This window comes from Lingula anatina, chromosome 6 (assembly GCF_051362555.1).
Source record: "Lingula anatina isolate TDL-2025a chromosome 6, LinAna3.0, whole genome shotgun sequence".
NCBI classification, from domain to species: domain Eukaryota; kingdom Metazoa; phylum Brachiopoda; class Lingulata; order Lingulida; family Lingulidae; genus Lingula; species Lingula anatina.
The window spans coordinates 12,058,193-12,080,226 of NC_141772.1; the positions used below are offsets into that span (position 1 = coordinate 12,058,193).

Here is a 22,034-nt window from a genome sequence, read left to right on the forward strand (position 1 = left end):
ATTTTTTATTTTCATTTTTTCACGAAAATTGAGGAGAGAACAAGCTGGTAAACAAGTCGGTTATATGAGGTACCAGTACGTTAATTCTAGACCAACAATCTGCCTTTATTTACTTGGCCTCTATCAGAGAAGCCATCCACCAACCTTGACCAAGCTGGGCAGATAACACACGAATTACGACCCATATATGTATTTATTCTTTTGTGAGCCTGTGTTATAGGAAAGGTAATACCAGGGAGAGAAGTCCGTGGCCCCAAATGATAAGTACAGGTTAGGGTAAGCCGGTGTAACAGGAATGGAAGTCCGCTAGGAACCGAAGTCGTTCCCCATTACTTTGCACAGGTGACATTCGTCCCATATACTAACCCCAATACTCCAACTGATCCTAACCTGTACTAATCACATGGGAGCCTGGACTTCCATTCCTGTTACACCGGAAGTATATATTCCACAGATGGTACGAATGACACCTGTACCAAGTAATAGGGAAAGGGACAATGGTCCCTCGAGGATTACCATCCCCTGCCACGCGGGCTAGCTCGGTGAGGTAGACAAAGGACGTGAAATAAACGGGGATAAATAAGCCACGACGCGATGGATGTCACAGGTGTATAGTGAAATCCAACTGAATTGTGTTGGTGTGATCTTGTCGGGCTCGAATGTGATCAGCATGAGATCCTCAAAGCCTGTTTGACGCAAAATTTTGGATTTTTCTCACAAATTCACTACCGAAATATTGTCATCACACAAAATAATTGTGCGCATCCAACCCTTATAGATTTATTTATGATTTATCAAAGATGCTTTTAAAATCTAAACATTTTCAACATAGAACCATTGTCAAGACTTAAGAATATAATTTATTTATTTTACTTTCACCATCTTTTTCTTCCAATTTACACTGTCCACAAGGTGACAGGTCTCATTTCAGTGTACATGTACCAAAATAAATAAAGAAAAATCCACTTCTTCACATTTCATTAAAATCAAGAAGTCACCTGACAAATAATGTTCAGGAAGAGTTCCAAACTTTCCTCCACCTAGAAAAATTCTTTTCTGTTGTCAGATAAACAAGCATCATACAACCAAGTGGCAGGTACTGTGACAGTCCTCCTGACAATACGAAAACTCCGCAGTCATAACATTTCTATGTAAAAATCAATAGGCATCTGACGACAACTCAAACAAAACATCGTCATCAAATGAGGCATCCGAGTCATCGTCGTTGTTGTCGGAGTCCATCTCGAAGAGCTCCTCCTCCTCATTATCCTCCTCCTCCTCCTCGTTGTCTTCTCTGCCATCCTCCTCCTCAGCTTCAGAACCATCATCCTCGGAACCCGGCTCAAACTCCATGTCTGGAAAGGAACAGATTTTTTTACGGATTAAAATTTTGTTCAATTTGAAGTCCCGGTATCAGAAAAAATAAGAAAATAAGGTCATTCTTTCCAGTCCAAGGAAAATGATATCATTTTATGAACAAAAGGCAACATTCAAAATCATGTCCAAGGATTTTGATGTAGTTATAATATATGTTGGGGGAAAAAAATGGGGCCTTTAATTCAGGTATACATAGCAGTTACAACTAATATATACCTTTCTTTTGGATGACTAAGTGTCCACGATGATTACATCGTTGAAAAAAAACTAATCAAAAAAAAAAAAAAAAAAAAAAAAAACAAACAAAAAACAAGAGAACTTTGAAAAGAACTTTTCACTTATTTCCATTATATTAATTTTTCAGTTCCTATTACTTAGATGATATTAATGCTACACCATTTGCATATTTTCTATACTTTTTGCTCCATTTTAATCAATCCAATTATACATACCAACATTATCTTCTGCGTCATCATCCAGTTGAGAGTCATCATCTTCATCTTCTTCCTCCTCAGCTGCTTCTTCTTCCTCTTCTTCTTCCTGTGAAAATATAGTTAAAGTTATACATTTCACTAGCCACACTGTATTAACTATTTATTTAACTTATTCACTAATTTTTTTGTCACAAAATTAAAGTTAAATTGAATCAGTTCAAATCAACTTCTACAACCTATTCACTGAATCAGTGGCTCATTGGTTTGAGACATAGGACTAGTTCCTTTCTTTTTACATTTTTTTTTCTCTCAATAAAAAGGAAAATCACTTAAAGCAATTGAGCAGACTATGCAAGACTATTACTTAAGAGTTACAAAGGTGTGTGTGTGTGTGTGTGTGTGTGTGTGTGTGTGTGTACACACACAAACTAAAGAAACTAGGTCTTACTTGGTCCTCTTCATCACGAAGTCTGCCAACTTCATACAAACGACAACAACTCTCTTCTGATAGCCCGTCATCAATTTTCTGATTCTGGAAGATGCAAGTAAAAATTAAATAAATACATTTCAGAGAGATCATATGTTTTTGTCCATTGAAACAAATGAGAAAAAGAAGTGAAATCTGGTATGATGAAAAAATTTCAGAGCATGCCCAGGAATGTTAATAAATTATATATAAATAAAGAGCACACTTAAGATGCAGAAAGTGAGTAGACTGTTCAACTGTTCCTGACAACAACCCTATCTCACCTCTATCACAGCTAGGAAACTGTCCGAATTGTCCCCACACAGGTCAAATATGTCCTTCTTCACATCAATTGTGGCTGAAATATTGGACAACAATTTAAGCTTTGCCCCAAAGGCACCTCAGAGAGGCGCGTTTTAGTAAACATGCAGAAATTTTCAGGTAACTAACACACTTGAGCCATAGTTGAAATGAAAACCTAGTCCTACTCTGTCACTTGGGATTGAATTACGTTCCAATCTTGGCAACTGGTGCATGGTTTCCATCCAAATTTTTTATATTTGTTTGTGACTTCAAATTAATTTAATAATGTTCCATAATAGTATGAACAAAACTAGTTCACATCTCATATCTTACCTATATTACTGTAATCTGTGGCATCAAATGTCCTGAATGAAGATCCATATGGACTCTTAATTGTATTCTCTGCTAACTCTTCATCTTCTTCCAACTGATGAATAGCTGTTGATACAAAATAACATAACATAAAGGCAATTCACATCTTTTGTCAAAATGGCTTGTTATAACATGTTATCAATCAACTCAAAATCTTGTGAATTTTCACCCATAACCCAAATCGATTTTATTTTTAAGATAACAATATTCAGTTTCAAAAACAAATAAAACATCAAACTTAAGAGAATACAAAATAATTAAAATTTAAAAGTGTAGAAGATATTGAGACTGAACAAAGAAGGAAAGAAATAGACCTTTATATCGTGATCAACACAAAGCACAATCACCTCTCAATCACACTTACTACAATCACATCTGAGTCACACCTAACACAATCACAACCAAATCACATCTAACACAATCACAACAGAGTCACACCAAACACAATCTAGGTCCACTGCTGTCCCACTTACCACCATATATAATGTCCCCTGCTGTGTTAAACCTGATCACACACTGGTCTAGTGCAGGCACTGTGTGGAGGAGGTGGAAGGTACGCAAGTCCCACTATGAGAGCAGTTGAGGAATGTCACAGAAACATGATGAAGGGAACACTAAAGATTACCAAGACTATGAACCAAAAGCAAAATAGATGATTATTTTGCCTCAGTATTTACTTTTATAAAGGTAATACTTATGGTATTACTTGTGAAGAGGTTTGTCTTTGAGTTGTATCCACTTCCACAGTAATATACCTTTGACCTTTATGGCATTTCATACTACTTCTTTTATAATAAAAACAATGCAGTTATCTAACATGTAAATAATTTTATACTATAGCCACAAGATAAAAACAACTTCACAATGATATCCCCCCCTCCCCCCGTCTCATTTGTGTTTCCTGTTGCAGCAGCTTGCAGGTAAAAGGATACCACTTCAGAATTTATAATTATTTCCAATCCCATAGGGTGAAAAACCCCACTAATGTGTGGGTTAAACTTGTCAAACTTGTGGATGGGTTTCCCGCTGGCAATATCCCATAATACTCCGTCATTGAGGACAAGGTCATCTGTGGAGTTAAAGGTCGCCCTGTTGCGCGTGTAGTTATTGGCCTTGTCCTGATCAAATAAGGTCATTAGTAAGGTGCCTGTGTTGATATCATAAATCTGAAACAGAACAAACAAACACTGAAAACACAACAGACTGAGGAATAATAATAAAAATAATTTTAAATCAAACCTGATATATGCTACAACTGCTTTTGCAATTTTTTTCTTCATTCGACAGGTTATAACTGTGACTGTGGTACTAAAAGAAAACAAGAACTATTTGAACAATTTCAATTGTCACCCGTCACTTACATGAGCTGTTTCGTCTTTTGTGCCTATAATTTTATCCTGAGATTGCTTGCAGAACTCCAGATAGTGGTCCTCCTCAAAACCATGCCTGACAGAAAACAAACATTTTAGAAATGTTAAAGATACACATTGTAAACAAACATTTACAAAATACACAACACTCTCTCTTCAACACGTTCATTTAAGAGTTAACATGTATCCGAGTTTTCTACTCATTCTTGTCTAGCCATGAAAATTGCCTTCCATATTTGTAACCAAGCAAAGCATAGTGAAAGTAGTTTTACTACAATTTTCCCTGCTAGTATTTAACATGTGCATATAAATTTTATAATAAATAGTTTTTAACTATTTTCTAAGATTGCTGCAAAACCAATGTCATAAACTCCTTTCACACGTACATCATATCAAATATATTGTCCATTTTCCAAAGAGCAGACAAAGGTCTTCCCCAAGATGATGATGTCAGCATCAGCCCTCCATCCTGAAAAGATAGCAGTAGGCGTAGGCATTAGGTCTTCAGAGCCAATGGAATGATAATAGATTCCTATTTTCGTAATACTTTATCTTTCATACTCATTGTAGTTAAAACAAATAGGTCATTATGACTTTTATGTAAGCTTACTGTGGGATTCCTCAAATTTGAAAAAAATTTACTTCAATCAAATGGACATTATGTCAGTGTTGACTTACCCTAGTTTTTAGTCGCATTAAAAGGTTCTAAGTGGTTTCCATTTTTTAAGATTACATTTAAATCCTTTCTTATCAGGAGACTTAATTCTTTCTTATGAATCTGAACCTATATCTTGGAGCATTATAAAATGTGTCTTGGACAGCAAATCTTACCCTGGACTGCTCCAAATGTGTCAAGGGTGAAGAGTGACAGACATAGGACCCCGCTTCCTGAAACAAGATTATCAAAATGTTTTTACCACGACATATTAAATGAAATTCAACTGTATACCGTCATCTTTTCCAACTTCAACTAGTCGACGTGTTTTTTCCTTTTTTCTTTTTTTTTTTTCAAATGTAACATTAATACAGCATAATTAAACTGTCCAGTTTTGTCCTGTTCTTCGTTTCTTACTCTACAGTTAGCCATTTTGCACTGTTTTATTAAAGTAATATCAGATTTTAGTTGAATTTCTCACACATTGCATCAATTTCTAAATAGAGGAGAAAACCAATACAAACTTCAGCTGTCTGTATGTTGAATAACTTCAGTTCTCCTGCATACGTTCCCAACATCAAGTAATCCTGGCCATTCTGGAATAAATAAAGGTCACAAACATGAATGACAATAATGCTTCATCATTTCCCTGAGTCATTTACAGAGGACAATGTTATACAGAGAATAATAATAGTGCCATCCAGGTCAAAATGCACTAACTCAACAGCATACAATTTGTATCATTCTAGCAAACAATATTTTGTTTGATACTTCCAAAAGGGCTTCATAAAAGAGGAAGTATTTTATATCACAAACTGCATACAGTAGTTAGCAGAGCTAGTTTGACTCAATACTGATCACATTAATATGTTAAATTAACATGAAAAATATATTTTTTTAAATACCGACAAAACTTACAGAAAAAGCACAGCAAGAGAAGCAGTCATCCTCTTCATTATCCCTATACGACCTGACTGGCCGAAATCTGAAGTAAACAAAGGACCAAGTTTTAACCAAATTAAATGACAAAGGAAACATCTCCCCTCTTAAAATTTCTCAGATTTATTCCAACTAACATTTATGTTATAATTCATGCTATTTCGCCAGGCCACAGTAAACCCATATGGAACATTGCATGGTTGGTGAACAAATTAGTAATGGGTACTGATCATCTATCTGTGGAATTCCAAAGTCAAAAAAATCCACAATTTCTTCATCACGAACTTAATATCTCACATATAAAATGTACCTTGATCAGTTTCTTGGCGGCACTTGCCCCATTTTTAAAGAAAAAAGTTCAGGAATAATCCATTCCTGTGACCATATTCACTTACTTGCTATATACATGTTTCCTGGTGAGTTTAGCACCTTCTATTCCACCATAAGGCGGTAAGATCTAGAGAAGGAAAAGACAGAGCTCACTGTTACACTATGTCTAGAACAGAGAATATCAGGGCTTCTTCTGGGGCACATTAAAGAAAAAACTGTTAGTACTGAAAGAAGTGGGGAATTAAAATAGCAACAGTGGCCTGACACCAATTTCACATACAAGCATGTCTGCAAAGACTTTGGAGTCCTTAACAACGAAATCTTATCTGGTTAAGTTTACTTCTGGAATACTCTTAAGGGTGGCACCAGCTTTCTCCTCTTACCATGGTTAATATTTCTCTCCACTTTTTATAGTTTAAAACTGTACACAACGACATTTTAACTTCGGTATAAAGTGTGTAGACTTCTATGGTCTTACCTCTCTCCTGTGTAACCTGGCAGTAATACTGGTTGGGGCGGTGCTGCGGCGCCGTGGATCTGGACATCTGTGGGGCCTGGTGAAAGATTCATAGGTGTAAAATTTTAATTAGATCCCCTTCTCTGTACAACATTCTAATAATCAACTTATTTTTTTCATTTAATCACATATTTTTTTTCCTGAAACACCCTTTGGAATCTTTAATTAATGGCAGTAAACAGAAAAGATTGAGTAACACATCCAGCATGAAAAGTAAATGCACTAAATCATTATACTTATTTCATACAAAGAAAACACATAATGAAAATTATTCTATATTTTTCAAAATAAAACCCTTAATATCAGAGACACTATACAGCTTCCAACTAAATGAACATGAATGATTCTTTATAAAACAAAGGCACTCACTTGAGCAAAGAAAACGATGGACACGTCACGACAGGGTTGGGACACAGAGCGTGCTGCTCGCGCAGGTACTCCGTCACAATCTTATCCAGGCTGACCTCCTTTTCAATGTGGGTGAGAGATCCATGGCGGAAGTCATGCCTGGAGGTGGTCGGGGAGGAATGTGTCTGCACAGCGAGATGACTGTTTTCTGGCTTCTGACAGGTCCTGCTGACGGGAAACTGAACAGCAAGAAATAATGGGTTGACATATAACTTACTGCAGTGCTAAAATGTCCTCCTCAGAAGACTAAACAAAAGAATCAGATGATGTTCTACTCAATACACACAGATGCTCAGGCATACATTAAACAGGCTTCAGCACATCATTCAACACTCTATTTCTCCACTCACACCAAAGTGCCATTATGCATTTTCAACAACCCATCTATGGTATTTGCTATTAAATTTTGAACATACTTATTTTGTTATATATATATATATATATATATATATATATGACAATGAAAAATTGATGAAAACATAAAACTCACTTTTTTGATTCATCATCTCATTTTGAGTTCGGTTTGATCCCAGCAATGTAACTGTACAAACAAAATCGTTAAATGAATATGTTAACCTTAAATCTTTGGCAAATCTCAAAATCCAGCACACTCACCCTGTTATTATTTATCACAGGAGAAAAGTTATTAGTCTTGCTGCTGATGATGTTCACTTTGATCTGGCCTGGGGTACCCGGGGTACTGGGAGGGGGCGCCCTGGCACCACCGCCGGCACCACTGCCGATACTGACACCACTGGTGCTGGGACCAGGGACACTCAACTGTCTGCCCTGAAAACACACAGAATATAAATAAATTACATGTACTGAAACAAACAATGAGCCAAAATGTTCATTAGCTTGGTGGCTGGATCATACAGGATAATTATCAACCATAAGAAAAAATACTTTTAAACAGTTAACTTACAATTTGATGACGGCCTTTGTTAGAAGTTCTAGAACTCTAAGGAATAAATATTTGTCAATCTGATGTGACTCTAATAGCATAATGATAACCCATATCAAGATATTATCATCATTTGACACAGCTTGCAATCAATCTTATATTTTCACATTTCGTACACTTTATGATCAATACTTTACATAGCCCCTTAGAAAAAAAAATATGGGCCATGCATCTTTATCCTACCAAGGTTTTCCCTGAGGTGGTGGGTGTGGCATATATGTGTGCCCCCTCTGGGTGGACCACAGGGGGGGTACTGCACCGCGGCAGGCTGGCCTCTTTCTGGAGGGACCCCGCAGTCTCTGTCAGGCCTGAAACATACAACATATGCAGATCAAAGCTTTTGATATTTTTCCTCAAAATAAATAAGTTAATAAACAAATAGACTTATTAATATATTAATTAAAAGATAAATAAATAAATAGACAACAATAACTTTATAAATTTATGGAATCACCTTGAGAGACCAGGTGGTCATGGATAAGCTGCAGTAACTCCTTTTCATTGTACAATATTTTAGTCTGGGCCACAATATCTGCCTGAAGTAGAATGTAAGAATTATATCAACCTGCTGAAGCCATTTTTTAATCATTTCTTTTGCTTCTTTCCAAAGCAGACAGTCGATCCCTGTAATTAACTAAAATTTTCAACTCTGCTTTTCTTTCAGTTTCTCAAATATTAAAAAATAAACAATGATCACCATTCCAACAAATTCTAAAGTTTAATTTCAAAGATGACATCTAAAATCAAAGGTTTTTTTTTTTTTTTAAATCAAATTAGTGTACAGTAAAAAGGAGCCTATACCTTCCTAATCCTGTCCAAAGATATATCTATGTTATGGTTGGAAGACCGACCAGACACTCTCTCTATCAGTTCTTTGGCATATTTACAGAACTTGACATGCTCCAGACGCTTGTCTTGGAGCACTGGCTCCTTCATCAGTTCTGAAAATATGAACAATCAGGATTGGAAATGAAAACTTATACATGAAATCAATATCTTTTACCATTCATTTGGCAAACAGCTAACAACTGATTTACACTTCACTTAATAATAAGCAATCAGCTAAGATTTAAAAAAGTTTATAAGGCAAACAAACAGTGTTTCAACAAATTAATTTTGCAAGCAGCACTTGGTGTTAGGATTTTATTTTGTACATTCAACGAAAAAAAATCCTCAGAGCAAAATGGAAAATATTCCCCATATGGTACACCGTTGTCAGCAACACCTATGTTAGTCCAAATCAATTGTACATGCTCCAAAATAAAGCTAATTGCTTTTTCTAAAAGCTCACTCACGTTGCAGCTGTCCATTGTTAAACAATGGAAGCTTGCTGATGATCTGCTTCATGGTCTCAGACCTTGACATCCCGACCAATGCCTGCAAATAGCAACAGGTAAATTATTCCATGTAATTTAAAGATCTACATGTAAGTAAAATCCCAGCCAAAATCTAAAACAATATTATACAATTACCTTTTTTTACATTTTTCAGAGAGAGAGAGAGAGAGAGAGAGAAGATACTGGACCCTTGAGCAATATTTCAAAATCTGAAGTTTTCTTAGATCTTATTACTTATCTCCTAATGTCTTACCTTACAAGCCAAAGCTCTGATGGAGTCAGCCTCTGTGATAGGTACTTTAATGGTAAGAAGTTTTAACAGCACCTAGAAAAATATTGTAAAATTTATTATAAAATTAGATAACAAAAAGCAATATAAAATCCATGTTTCAATCTTGGCATCTGAATCATTTAAATAATTTGTAATGTATTCCCTGTAATTAGTAAAAATAATTCATCTGGCAAAAAAAAAAAAAAAAAAAAACTTAGCGAACTGCACATCAAAACGTACACCCCCATTCCAAACATACTGAAGTATGAAATCTATCAAAATGACCTATATTGTTAATCAAACAAATTATTGAGTTTTTTTCTTTGTATACACTCCATAAAAAAATGTGCCTCCCCCCTCCCTCACCATGATTCCATTATTGGACCTGACACACTCCCACATCTTGACCAGGACATCAGCTCCTGTCTTGATGGCCGTCTTCTTCTTGGCACTTCCAGACACATATCTGGCCACATTACTGCCAAGCTGAAACAATTTGGAAATGACACACTGTAAGTGAGATAATATCAGTCCCAGATGCAGAATTTACATCTTAAAAATCATATAATAATTATAATGAAATAACAACATAAAATACAAGTTAAGTAAATAACTTTCTCCATTTCAATATAAAACATCATGATAAACTACATACAAATGATTTACCATTCCTGTTTGGTTTGGAATTTTAAAGGTAACTTGCGTGGCTTAAAAACTGTGCCAAAGGAATCATCTCAATACAAATTTCTTCCCTGTCCAGCTCTGAAACCTGGGTCACTTTAAAGAGCATTACACCAAAAGGTTCATCATCATCACATGGGTCTTTTCTTTTAAAATGCTGTTCACCCGATATGTGACCTTGCAATGATCTTGACCTGATCTTACCCTGACTGGTGGTCCACACACACAGTTTATAATGACATGGAGGGCAGACTTCTGCACCTCAGGCTCTGGAAGGATGTCACTGTCAGCAAGACCAAACAAGATACTGCGAACAAAAGAAAATACAGCTAAATAAAATGGCAAAGGGAAATTTCAATTCATTACCTAATAGGGAAATGTTACACTCAGCAATGACTTATTTGAACTAATTAATAAAAATCATTTCAATTTTATCCATACGCAAGCATTCTTTGACTGTTTATACTTTTTTTTTTTGTAAATAACACTTCAAGGCACAAAAATAAAATGTGCATGTAAACTAACTTAATACTGAAAATAACTGTCGGTTACAGCATAAAGATACTGCACATGAAGCTACCTTTCTTGTTATAAGAAAAAAGACTTTAGCATTACCTGACAGCAGGGGAGGACACATCCTCAGGCAGAGGTATGGCCTCAGCCAGCTTGAACTGGACCTTGGGTACTGTGGCACATACTCCCAGCACATCCAGTGCAGATCTGATGGTCTCCGCTCTGTTAATGAAAACAACTCCTCACTGACAGATATGTTTGATATTCATAGTTCAGAGAAAAAAGGTCTGCCATCACATCAATGGCATAAAAGTGTGAATGGTAAAAATTAATTTCTTGCATTTTACTTTTAAACAGAGATTTTTTACTGAGAATGAGAAGGGGATAACCGATTTCCTAAACATGGGATTTCTCTAATATCCCTTTGGTCAACAGCACAGGCTGTTTCAAATGAACACAGAAAGCTTTTAATTAGGATGACAAAAATCCACGCTGTCCTTCAACGAAACATTTTAATCCATATATCATTAGTGTATACAAAATAAATTACCTTAGCCAAGTTTTTTACTGACTTACTTTCCAGTGTAGTAACTCCACTCTGATGCCATGGCAACCAGCTGTAAGAGAAGCTGAACCCCTCCCAGCTTGTGAAACTCACTGACGGGTTCCCAGTACATCCTGAGAGGCATGTACTCCAGCAGGATCTCCATGTTTTCTTGTATGACTTCTGTAGGGAATTTGGCAGCCTGAAAATCGGATATCACAACATTTATCCAGGAAACAATACTTTCATCTCAATAAACAAAGGTAACCTGAGAACTATTATACTGTATGCAAGGATGATCAATGAAATGTTTAGTTTAAATTACTTTAAATTGAAAACACTTATTTTCACTCTCAACCTTTCACAAGTATGAGAAAATAATTACAATCCAAAGACTGAACTTTGTATAGTGATTTAGAAAAACACCATCAAATAAATCCTAATGTCTCTCTTTACCTTATATGGAGGGATTTCAATCATGGGCATTCCGCCTTCATTCCTGAGGTGGTTTCTGCGGATGTGGTCTGCTTTGATGGCCAGGTGAACCTCAAAGTACTTCTTCAAGGCAACGGTGACGTGGCGACATGCCTGTCTGTTAGTGAACACCACGTCTTCATTCAGGTCTGCGTCCTGTAGTTCTATGTTTACTATGGGCAATGTGCTCATCTGAAGAGGTTATTATGAATGCTTAGTATGAAAATATGGCAATGGTTACTATTAGGTTTGGTTCTAGAACAACTGCTATTATTAGTTCTGATTATGAAACTGTAAAATTTGTGGAAAATTATACTTCCTGAAAATTTATTAACATGTAAACATAAAAGGTGGTAAATAAAAGATGATTGCAACCACTTTACTCAACAAAAAGATACAGAAAATCAAATAAATATCTTTTCTTTTTTTTTTTTGAAAAATTAAGAAAATATTACAATCATGCCAACTAGAGAAGACTTATCATACCACATTAAACAGTTTTCTCAACCCATCTTTCATGTCAAATAACTCCAGGATAACTTTAAATGGAAAGGACAGCCCAAAGAACATGGTGGCATGACACCTCCCTGACTCATGAGAACACTCCAGTAACCACAGAACAAAACTAAAATATCGAGAAAATATAACATGACAAGTACTTTATCATTACAGTTGAAATTATGAAAATTGAGGACCCTTATCTCTTTCATTTGGTTTAAATTATTCTTATTGTTCCTAAGTTGCACAGAACAAAACTGAAATATTAAAATTATAATATTACAAGATCTTCAATATCTTATCATTAGTAGTAATAAGCTTAAACAGTTACTATGAAAGCAGTAGTTTATCAACTCTTTCAATAATTTTGCTTTAATGTAAGGTGTTATCTTTATTGTTCACTTGTATTATCTTTTTTGTTCTATATTAGATGTTATAACTCTTAGGCTATAAAAATTTACCTGACTAGATCTGACAGGACGTGCTGAGGCAGGAGACACACCTATCAACAATGGGAAAATATATTATTACCAGATAAAGATTGCAAATCTAAAATTAAACAAATTATAATTCTGAAAATATTGCCATTTCACTGGTAAGCTAAGAACCAGTCTGCCGAAAAGGGGAAAATCAGCAAAATCTACATAATTACTTTTTCAAATAACAAATTATATATGGACCATCCAAATTTGTATTGAAATTTTGTGAAAACCCTAGCAGTCACATACCCTTTCCATGGCATCTTCAAAGTAGGCCAGGTAGTACAGGCACAGGGAGACCCCTGTTGCAGCTACAGAGGGCCTGTGGACAGCCAAAAGTCTCTGCACACCTCCCAAGTTGATGAACTCTATGGCAAACTTCTTGTGGCACAGGAGAGCAGCAAGGAACTATGGTGACAAAAGTGTCAAGTTAAATGACATGTTAAACTTTCAGCATTTCATCTGTCAAGCTCAGCCACAATATGGCGATACAAAATAGATCAAAAATGAACTTTTTGGATGGAAGGTGTGATACTGCATTGTCATGAAATGTTTTAAATTACCTGTTGGAGTGTATATACTGTACATATATTATAATAATAATATTGATATATTTTCAATTGCAGTATTTTTAATGTGTCATCTTTCAACACAATTTGCTGATACAAAACAGAATAAAATTTTGTCACAAATATGACCATTTTTGGCAATTGAAGCTGCATTTATCATGAAATATCATTTTACCCGTTGAAATAAATATGTATATATATATAATATTAATTTTTCATGGAGTTTTATATGTAAACTATACAATATTTATCCAGTGCATTGAATATTACCTTCAAAGCATCAAATGCCAGCCTTACATCCCTGTTCTCTCTCAGGTTGATGTAGTGGAAGATAAGATCCAAAGCTTTGTGTTCAAACATGAAACCCAGCAACTGAAACAAATACCACAGAACCTCAACCATCTTCCTATAGTCTGGATAGCTTATACAAGGCCACAATAAAAACACAACGGAAACTACTAAAAGCCAGCAAAACATCAATATAAACCACTGGGGATAACATAAATGGAAATCAATATGGGGGACAAAAAAGAGGGGGGAAACAAAATGAAAATTACAAGTGTGAAAGAGCCTAGTTTATATTATTACAAGCAATATTCACATATTTTTCCCTTTAACTCAATCAATCCAGACTTACTGGTGTCAATATACTGAGTGCTTAAACTAAGGAAAATGGTTAAAAAAGAAAAAAAAATATTTCACCAACCTCTTGATACTCCCCTACAGGTGTCAGGTACTGCAGTATCAGCCTCTGCTGCATCTCCTTGCTCAGTGGATCTAAGGTATAAGATGACCCAATCACAAACGGCTCCATCTCCGCCCAGCTGCTACTACTGCACTCACCCACTGAAAGATAATATATTAATGTCTCAGTGATAGTTTTTTATAAATAGATGAACTCTGGCAGCACACAAAACTATTGATTTAAAATTAATTTTACACCGACCTTCATTATTTAAATCAAAATCAATCACGGCTAGATGGAAATGTGCATATGCACGCACGCACGCACGCATGCACACACACACTAACACACACACACACACACACACATGCAAACTATGACTCTTGTACTTTCATCTTTGATAATTGTAACATTCATTTTGAATTATTAGGCTACGCAGATCTGAGACATTATTCAGACACTAAATAGTTTAATATATTTGACCAAACTAATAAAATCAAAATCATAATTCACATCAAAAAAAATCACAGCTGTAGCATCTGGAAAGCAATACTTGTAAAGCAACAGCCCATCAGTACCATCAGTACCAGTCAATCTTCAAACAACTCTTACTTTCAAATCTCTTAGATTTAAAAGGGCTGGTGAATGCCCCAACACTGAGGGAACTAGGCAACTGGGTAAGCCCCGCTTTTCTCTCCTCATCTCCCTCTCCTTCAATATTTTCTCTCTCAGGAGCTACGGTCTCATTTACACAACTTTCTACTGCGCTACTAGAAGAGCTACTCTTGCCTATGTTAGCAAATGGCCTTTCAGTTAACGTATCCAAGCGTTCTCTTTCTTTCTGGGCCACTGTTGTGTTTTTATTCTCTTTCAGTAGACCATGGAGGCGTTGCAGCATCAGTGGAACCTGACAAGTGAAAGGGATAATAATTACCAATTTTTTTATCACTCATAGCCATTCAAAACAAGGGTGACAAATCACTTGTCTCCTGTTAAATAAACTGAATAACCTTTACACGAGTTTGAAATTCTGGTGAGAAGAACATAATGTTATCATTTTCACAGCATAGTAAGTCCAAACACAATTCTAAAAAAATTGTGTGCATATTATCTCAACTGGTTATATAGTCTAATGATCTTGGGTATAACCCACCAAAACAGCATTATGATCCTTAAAGTTGGCAGCGATATCCTGGCTCTCCATGGCACCTGCCAGTAACCCAGTGGCATACGACCTCAGTGGCTCCTCTGCAGTTTCAGACCATGAGAATAATTTGGCAACAACACTCTCCTGAAACATACAGAAACTTCCAGCATTAATAACAAGTGATTATGAATGTGAAAACAAGGCAGCAAAGCTGTCAAATGTACAGACAAAAAACAGAAAATAAAGATGCAAAATATTAGAAAGTGCCAGAATGAGAAAAATGAAAATTTCACAAGAAATGCATAAATACAATAAAAATGATAATCCAATAGAGCTGGTTTTCTCATATGAGCTGAAGGCCAATCCTAAAAACCTACTTGTAAGTTTAAATTATAATAATGAGGACAGTTTTCTTTTCATAATGTTTGCAGTAGCAGTTGTTGTCAATTTTGATGTAACATTACATAATAAATTAGAGAATAATTATCACCAATTTTTGTTTATTGACTATAAATAGGATGGACATGTAGAAAATATGATTACCATTTGGCTTCATGTCCATGGGAGCTCAGAGTCCCACAATGAATATGCTAAAAAGAAATGAATATTACACTAAAATGTATAACTTCCAGAAAAAGAAGCCAATTAGACGGCTTTTCTAACTCAGGCTGCATTTTAGTCCTGTGTTTCTTTTTTTAAAGTTTGACAGTCATAAGTAAGACGGTTTTCCCATAATGGTCATCAAGGCAGCAGCACCAAAAATTGTGTTTTCTTCTATTTTGATGCAACATTACATAATGCTTAACAGCATAATGACCATCGATTTTTAATAATAAAATATAAGTGTCATGGATTTTCAGAAAATGTGACTAGCTTGGGCCTTCAAGCCCGTGGAGGTTCTAAGTCACACCTTGGAAATGCCAATATGTTAAAAATTAAATTTTCACAAAAAAAACTGTTTAACTGCCAGAAAAAAATTACCAAACAGACTGCATTGCCTACTAAAGCTGTATTTTAGACCCATGTTTCTTTCCTGTAAGTTTGAGAACAGCAATTGACATGATTTTCCTTAAATGGTCATCATGGGAGTAGTGCCCAAAATAGGGGTTTCTTCAAATTTTGATGCAACATTACATTATGTTTAACAGCATAATGACCATCAATTTTTAATTATAAAATATTAGTATCATGGATATTCAGGAAATGTGACAAGCAAAGGTCTTCAGGATCATGGAACTTCAAAGTCACATATTGAAAATGCCAAAATGTAAACAAGACAGCACTGTTCTGAAATGGGTTTATTTCCATTTTTAACACTTTTTAACATAAAACAAAATAAACATTTTACTGCCATTTTTATATGACCAATGAAGAAAATTGATGAGATGGGAAAAGTATCAATAGAACAGTGTTAAATGTCCAACTTCCTCCATTCTGAGATTTTGTCAGATGCATTCATCCACTATGTTCAGAATCTCAGAATGGAGGAAGTTTATTTCCATTTTTGACACTTTATTACACAATACATGATAACAAGTTTACCATCATTTTTACAAAATCAACTAACAATGTTGTAAAGATGCAGGAAATGCCAAACAAACACATTTACATATCTTATTAGTTCAATAATGAGACTGTTAACATGCCTAAGAATTGAATGTGAGGAAATGTGAAAAACAGCATAACTTCTAAAACTAGAGGATCAGAGAGGCGATACCGCCTCCAAATATTGTACCACCAGCTGGAGCAAACGCATTCGTATAGACCCCCACATACACAAAATAAGGGACACAGCCACCAGTTTTGTGCTTGACAAGCTGTAAAAATGCAATCAACAAGAATTTTTTAACTATTGCAAAAAATATATATATGGTACAATCAAATTTAAGTTCTTCGTAAGGTAGGTCAAGGGTCAATTTCAAGGTCACAGTAAATTGCCAGTATATGACTTCCTATTCAAGTTCAAGAGTAACTATGGACCTATCTCTGTCAAGTTTGAAGTTAAAAGAGAAAGAAATTAGCAGAGTTCAGTTCATGATAAAAAGTAGGTCAAAGGTCAATTTTAAGGTCACACTTAGATTGCCAGTATAGGACTTCCTATTCAACTTCAATAGTAACTATGGACCTATCTCAGCCAGTTTTGGAGATAAAAAGGGAAGCAAAATTTGCAAAATTCAGTTCATGGTGAAAAGTAGGTCAAAGGTCAATTTCAAGGTCACATTTAGATTGCCAGTATATGACTTTCTATTCAAGTTCAATAGTAACTATGGACCTATCTCTGCCAGTTTTGGAGATAAAAGGGAAGCAAAATTTGCAAAGTTGTGTTTATGGTGAAAAGTAGGACAAAGGTCAATTTTAATGTCACATTTATAATGCCAGTATATGACTTCCTATTCAAGTTCAATAGTAACTACGGACCTATCTCAGCCAGTTTTGGAGATAAAAGGAAAGCAAAATTTGCAAAATTCAGTTCATGGTGAAAAGTAGGTCAAAGGTCAATTTTAAGGTCACATTTAGATTGCCAGTATATGACTTCCTTTTCAAGTTCAATAGTAACTATGGACCTATCTCAGCCAGTTTTGGAGATAAAAGGAAAGCAAAATTTGCAAAATTCAGTTCATGGTGAAAAGTAGGTCAAAGGTCAATTTCAAGGTCACATTTAGATTGCCAGTATATGACTTTCTATTCAAGTTCAATAGTAATTATGGACCTATCTCTGCCAGTTTTGGAGATAAAAGGGAAGCAAAATTTGCAAAGTTCAGTTCATGGTGAAAAGTAGGTCAAAGGTCAATTTCAAGGTCATAGTAAGATTGCCAGTATATGACTTCCTATTCAACTTCAATAGTAACTATGGACCTATCTCTGCCAGTTTTGGAGATATAAGGGACTAGATGTTATAATTTTGGAGTTACCATAATGTGCCTTAAATTTCGTACAGAAAAAATTAATTAAAATAAAGAAAATGTCATTTTGGTCAAAATTCTTGAAATAGGAGGTGCTCTGAAGTTTCAGAAGTTCAAATTTGATGAAATAATGTCATTTTTGAACACAAGTTGTCTGCTTTGCCAAGCCTTATGTTTTATTTTTCCAGAGTTCAAAATTTATTATCCATTACCGTACTGCACATTTTGCTTTTACCACCAATATGTACTTTTTGATACAGCGTAACTCGAAAACCGTATGGAATACAAAAAAATCGAGACCACCTCCAGTGTTGGGCTTTACATGCTCTACAAAATGCAAAAAAGAATGGGTCTCTAGCATTAACGGTTCCCGAATAAGAGACAGTTTTCAGTTTCGGTATCTTATGGCCGCTACTCCCGTGAAAATGGATCGATTGACCCCAAATTCATGGAGATGAAAGATGACCTGAAGGGTAACACTTTCCAATAATATTATTGGTTAAGTCTGTGTGGTGTCTGAATAACAGGGCAAAAAAAATTTTTTTCGTAAAAAATTTCATTTTTTTTGAAAATTTTGGCCCATTTGACCTTGAAGTAGAGGTCAAAGGTCAAATCCAAGGGTATATTTGAAATCTACACATATGACTTTTGGAAAGCCGTCTATAGAAATTTTTCCCATAACTCCTTCCGTAGGGTAGATAATTAGCATTTAATTTTGCCATTTTTAGACAAGGGTGCATTGCAATGAGTGCCACACCCAGACCCCAATACCGACAAAGCCCAAATTTTACGTGGAACGAGTTGAGATTATAGGTGACCTAAATCCATGAGATGGGTACGGGGGCCCTTACCGTCTAGGAGGAGAAGCGGTAACGGTAGCCGTCCGGCGGAGCCGGCGGAACGATCCGGACGGGACCGAAACCATGTGTTCCGCCAGCGCTAACGCTGGTGGTACAATAATGGACTGATTATGCTGATTTTCAAACTCAACCTGCGTTTTAGTAAGATTGGCCCCTTCTGTGACAATTCTAATGACAATTGACCAATCTGTTTTTCTTATATTGTGTTATCAGTGTTGCATATATACTGAAAAAAGTGAAAAAGCAGCATAAATACCCTATGAGTGACCCGATCGTGCTGATTTTCGAACTTGACCTGCGTATTATGAATATTCATCAGTTCTGTAAGTTTCAAGCCAAAGGGTAAAACGGTATTTCACTTATCGTGTTATCAGTGTTGCAAAAATGCTGAAAAAAGTGAAAAAACAGCGTAACTTCCCTAAAAATGACCCGATCATGCTGATTTTCGAACTTGACCTGCGTATTATGAATATTCATCAGTTTCATAAGTTTCAAGCCAAAAGGTAAAGCGGTTTTCCACTTATCGTGTTATCGGTGTTGCATATATGCTGAAAATAGGGAAAAAACAGTGTAATTTCCCTAAAAGTGACCCGATCATGCTGATTTTCGAACTTGACCTGCGTATTATGAATATTCATCAGTTCTGCAAGTCAATAGGTAAAATGGTTTTCCACTTATCGTGTTATTGGTAAAAGTGCACGGCGACGACGGCGACGACAGACGCAGATGATGGCTATATGTACAGACACATCTGTGTCTGTACATAAAAAATGTTATCATGTGGTGATCTAGCTTAGGAAATGGAGTGGAGCCTCTAAACTTAGCCAGGAAATTGAAAATAGGAGGAAATCACTTTGTTTGGCTTTTGAGTGGTCTAAGGATTGAATAAAAATTTGACTTCTGAGTATCACTAAGTACATTTGTTTCAAGATCCTACAGTTTACAATCAAGATATATGCTAGGTAAAATAAATCTACATAAAATAAAATATTTAATATTTTGTGCAGCAAACTTTGACTTCATCAATATTATGTATTGGTAGCATTTTTGATGGAAAACAGTACATGTTACACATTTGTATTTTTGCATGACTTCTTATTTACATCTTTTTCCAGGGTAATTTCCCACGGTGCCACTACATTCCCTTTTGTTTTTACCAGTTTCCACAATTTACTTACATTTTCTTGAAAGACTACAGTTGTTTCTAAACCTGGTAGAAGATTGTACAGCAGACGGCAAACCACTGAATGCTGGGATACCTGCTCACTACCGCTCATTGCATAATTACTGACAACCTAAAAACCAATGCAATAAGTTTTTAGTGTTGAGGTACTAAAGAAAAATGTGTGCTTCAAGAAGCAATTATAAAGAAAAAAAAACAGCCAGATTAAAGAAGTCCTGTCTCTTTTGAAATGTACAATCAATTCTGTGAATTCAGCAAATTACTACAAGTAAAGAATAAAAGAATATTACATACCTTCTCCATAAAATTGCTGTTCTTCAGTACAGCTTTTAACATATGTCCCAGAGCACAATTGGGGTCTGCCCTTCCTGAAAAAGGAATTTCACTTTTTAAATCAAGAAAAAAACTTTTAATAGACACAAGGGCTCACATTTACTTTCACAGGCTCTTACTTACTGTTTTTACTAAATTCTTTTACTAAGAGAAAACCATGAACATATTTTTACATAAAAATTAGACAAAAACATTAATATCTCATTCATTTAATAGTGATAGACAGAGCAAATCTGTTTTTTTTTTTTAACAGACTTAGTTACAAAACAAATGTTCAGCTGATGGTAGACAATGAAACAGTATAGGCATTTGTTTCTTTTTTTTAACGAACTGCCAAAAGCATCAAATACATACTACATTAAAGACAAGCATATATGAAACATTTGTTCATGGCTAAAAAAAATAACTTTGACTAGAAAAAAAAATGTATTGATGATATTTTGATGAAAAAAGAAAAAACTTTTTTATGAAATATTTTGTATTGGCTAGCTTCCACCTACTGAAGACAGGGATGAGACTTTTAGGCTTCCCACAGTCGAAAGTCTGCCAATAGTTTGAAAAATCTCATTGCTGTTATAAGCACCAATTCCACTCAAAAAGTTGGAAAGCTGCTGATGGTCGGAAAAATCTCATCCCTGTGAAGATCTTGAAGTGAAATGTCATCTATCATAGCTTACCAGGATGTCTGTCATCAAAGGGATCTGGGTCAACCCTGTAATATGCATCTGTCTCCTTCTCCAGTAACTGACACAGCCTGGAAACAATCATTATCATGTAATGGCATTAGCTAGTCAAAAACAAAATAAATTAATCAAATTCATCAGATAATGGGAGACTTGCAGCAACCCAAAAACTTGCAGACTCAAGCAGAAGAAATGGAATGAAGCATTCACCACATTCACTTGGTTTTCTGGATTACAGATAGCACATCATTTAATTTTTGTAAAAGTTTATTTATTCATTTTAAATTAAAAATCAGCATGCCAGTATTCTTTCCGCCTGCCATTAATAAGATACATTCTAGGCCAAATTACCACACCAACTCTACTGGACAATTATCAACTCATAGGCAAAATATTTCAAAATCTAAAATTCTAATACTGATAAGTGGTCATTTAGACATAAGAGATGTCAAAACGACCCGCTTCAACAAAGTTCTGAGCAAACGCTGTCCAAATAGATAATAGTCCGTACCTGTCAAGAATTGGCACCGGATCAAAACCACTTCCATTTTCACGCTCCCACGTTTCAAGAAGCGACGTCACCTCTGCAACCGAGTCTAAAGCATTCCCAGATGACGCCATAATCATAAATTTTCAAATAAGTCAAGAAGAACTATTTCAAAACAAACCGAAATACACACTTGGGCTGTTTTCTAGAAAGATAACAAGTGCACTAAAACATGACTGATCCAGCCTAGGT

The 22,034-nt window shown here is 35.5% G+C and overlaps 1 protein-coding gene across 1 annotated transcript; it reads right to left on the reverse strand.

The window, feature by feature from the left end:
* Positions 1 to 847: 847 nt before the first annotated feature.
* On the reverse strand, positions 848 to 21,978 carry LOC106179533 (DDB1- and CUL4-associated factor 1). The gene is made up of 37 exons (XM_013563206.2): positions 21,807 to 21,978; positions 21,290 to 21,366; positions 20,574 to 20,647; positions 20,275 to 20,391; positions 15,340 to 15,477; positions 14,799 to 15,093; positions 14,208 to 14,347; positions 13,772 to 13,873; positions 13,182 to 13,340; positions 12,915 to 12,955; positions 12,442 to 12,580; positions 11,938 to 12,147; positions 11,514 to 11,683; positions 11,040 to 11,159; positions 10,629 to 10,731; positions 10,110 to 10,229; positions 9,726 to 9,797; positions 9,431 to 9,512; positions 8,937 to 9,076; positions 8,590 to 8,671; positions 8,319 to 8,443; positions 7,787 to 7,960; positions 7,133 to 7,350; positions 6,725 to 6,800; positions 6,312 to 6,373; positions 5,896 to 5,962; positions 5,502 to 5,573; positions 5,154 to 5,210; positions 4,709 to 4,791; positions 4,314 to 4,398; positions 3,885 to 4,118; positions 3,426 to 3,519; positions 2,914 to 3,018; positions 2,562 to 2,635; positions 2,260 to 2,343; positions 1,830 to 1,917; positions 848 to 1,355 (listed from the first exon to the last, which is right to left on the reverse strand). The coding sequence occupies exons 1-37, from the start codon at positions 21,920 to 21,922 to the stop codon at positions 1,159 to 1,161; spliced, it is 4,392 nt and encodes a 1,463-aa protein (XP_013418660.2). The 5' UTR covers positions 21,923 to 21,978; the 3' UTR covers positions 848 to 1,158.
* Positions 21,979 to 22,034: the final 56 nt, after the last annotated feature.

What these genes read in the sequence shown, in the direction of transcription:
- LOC106179533 (XM_013563206.2), bottom strand. Translation starts at nt 21,922, where the DNA reads ATGATTATGGCGTCATCTGGGAATGCTTTAGACTCGGTTGCAGAGGTG. An exon ending in AGGATCATAATGCTGTTTTG is followed by an intron (nt 15,094 to 15,339) that starts GTGGGTTATACC and finishes TTCACTTGTCAG; the next exon opens with GTTCCACTGATGCTGCAACG. An exon ending in TAACAATGGACAGCTGCAAC is followed by an intron (nt 9,077 to 9,430) that starts GTGAGTGAGCTT and finishes TCATATTTTCAG; the next exon opens with AACTGATGAAGGAGCCAGTG.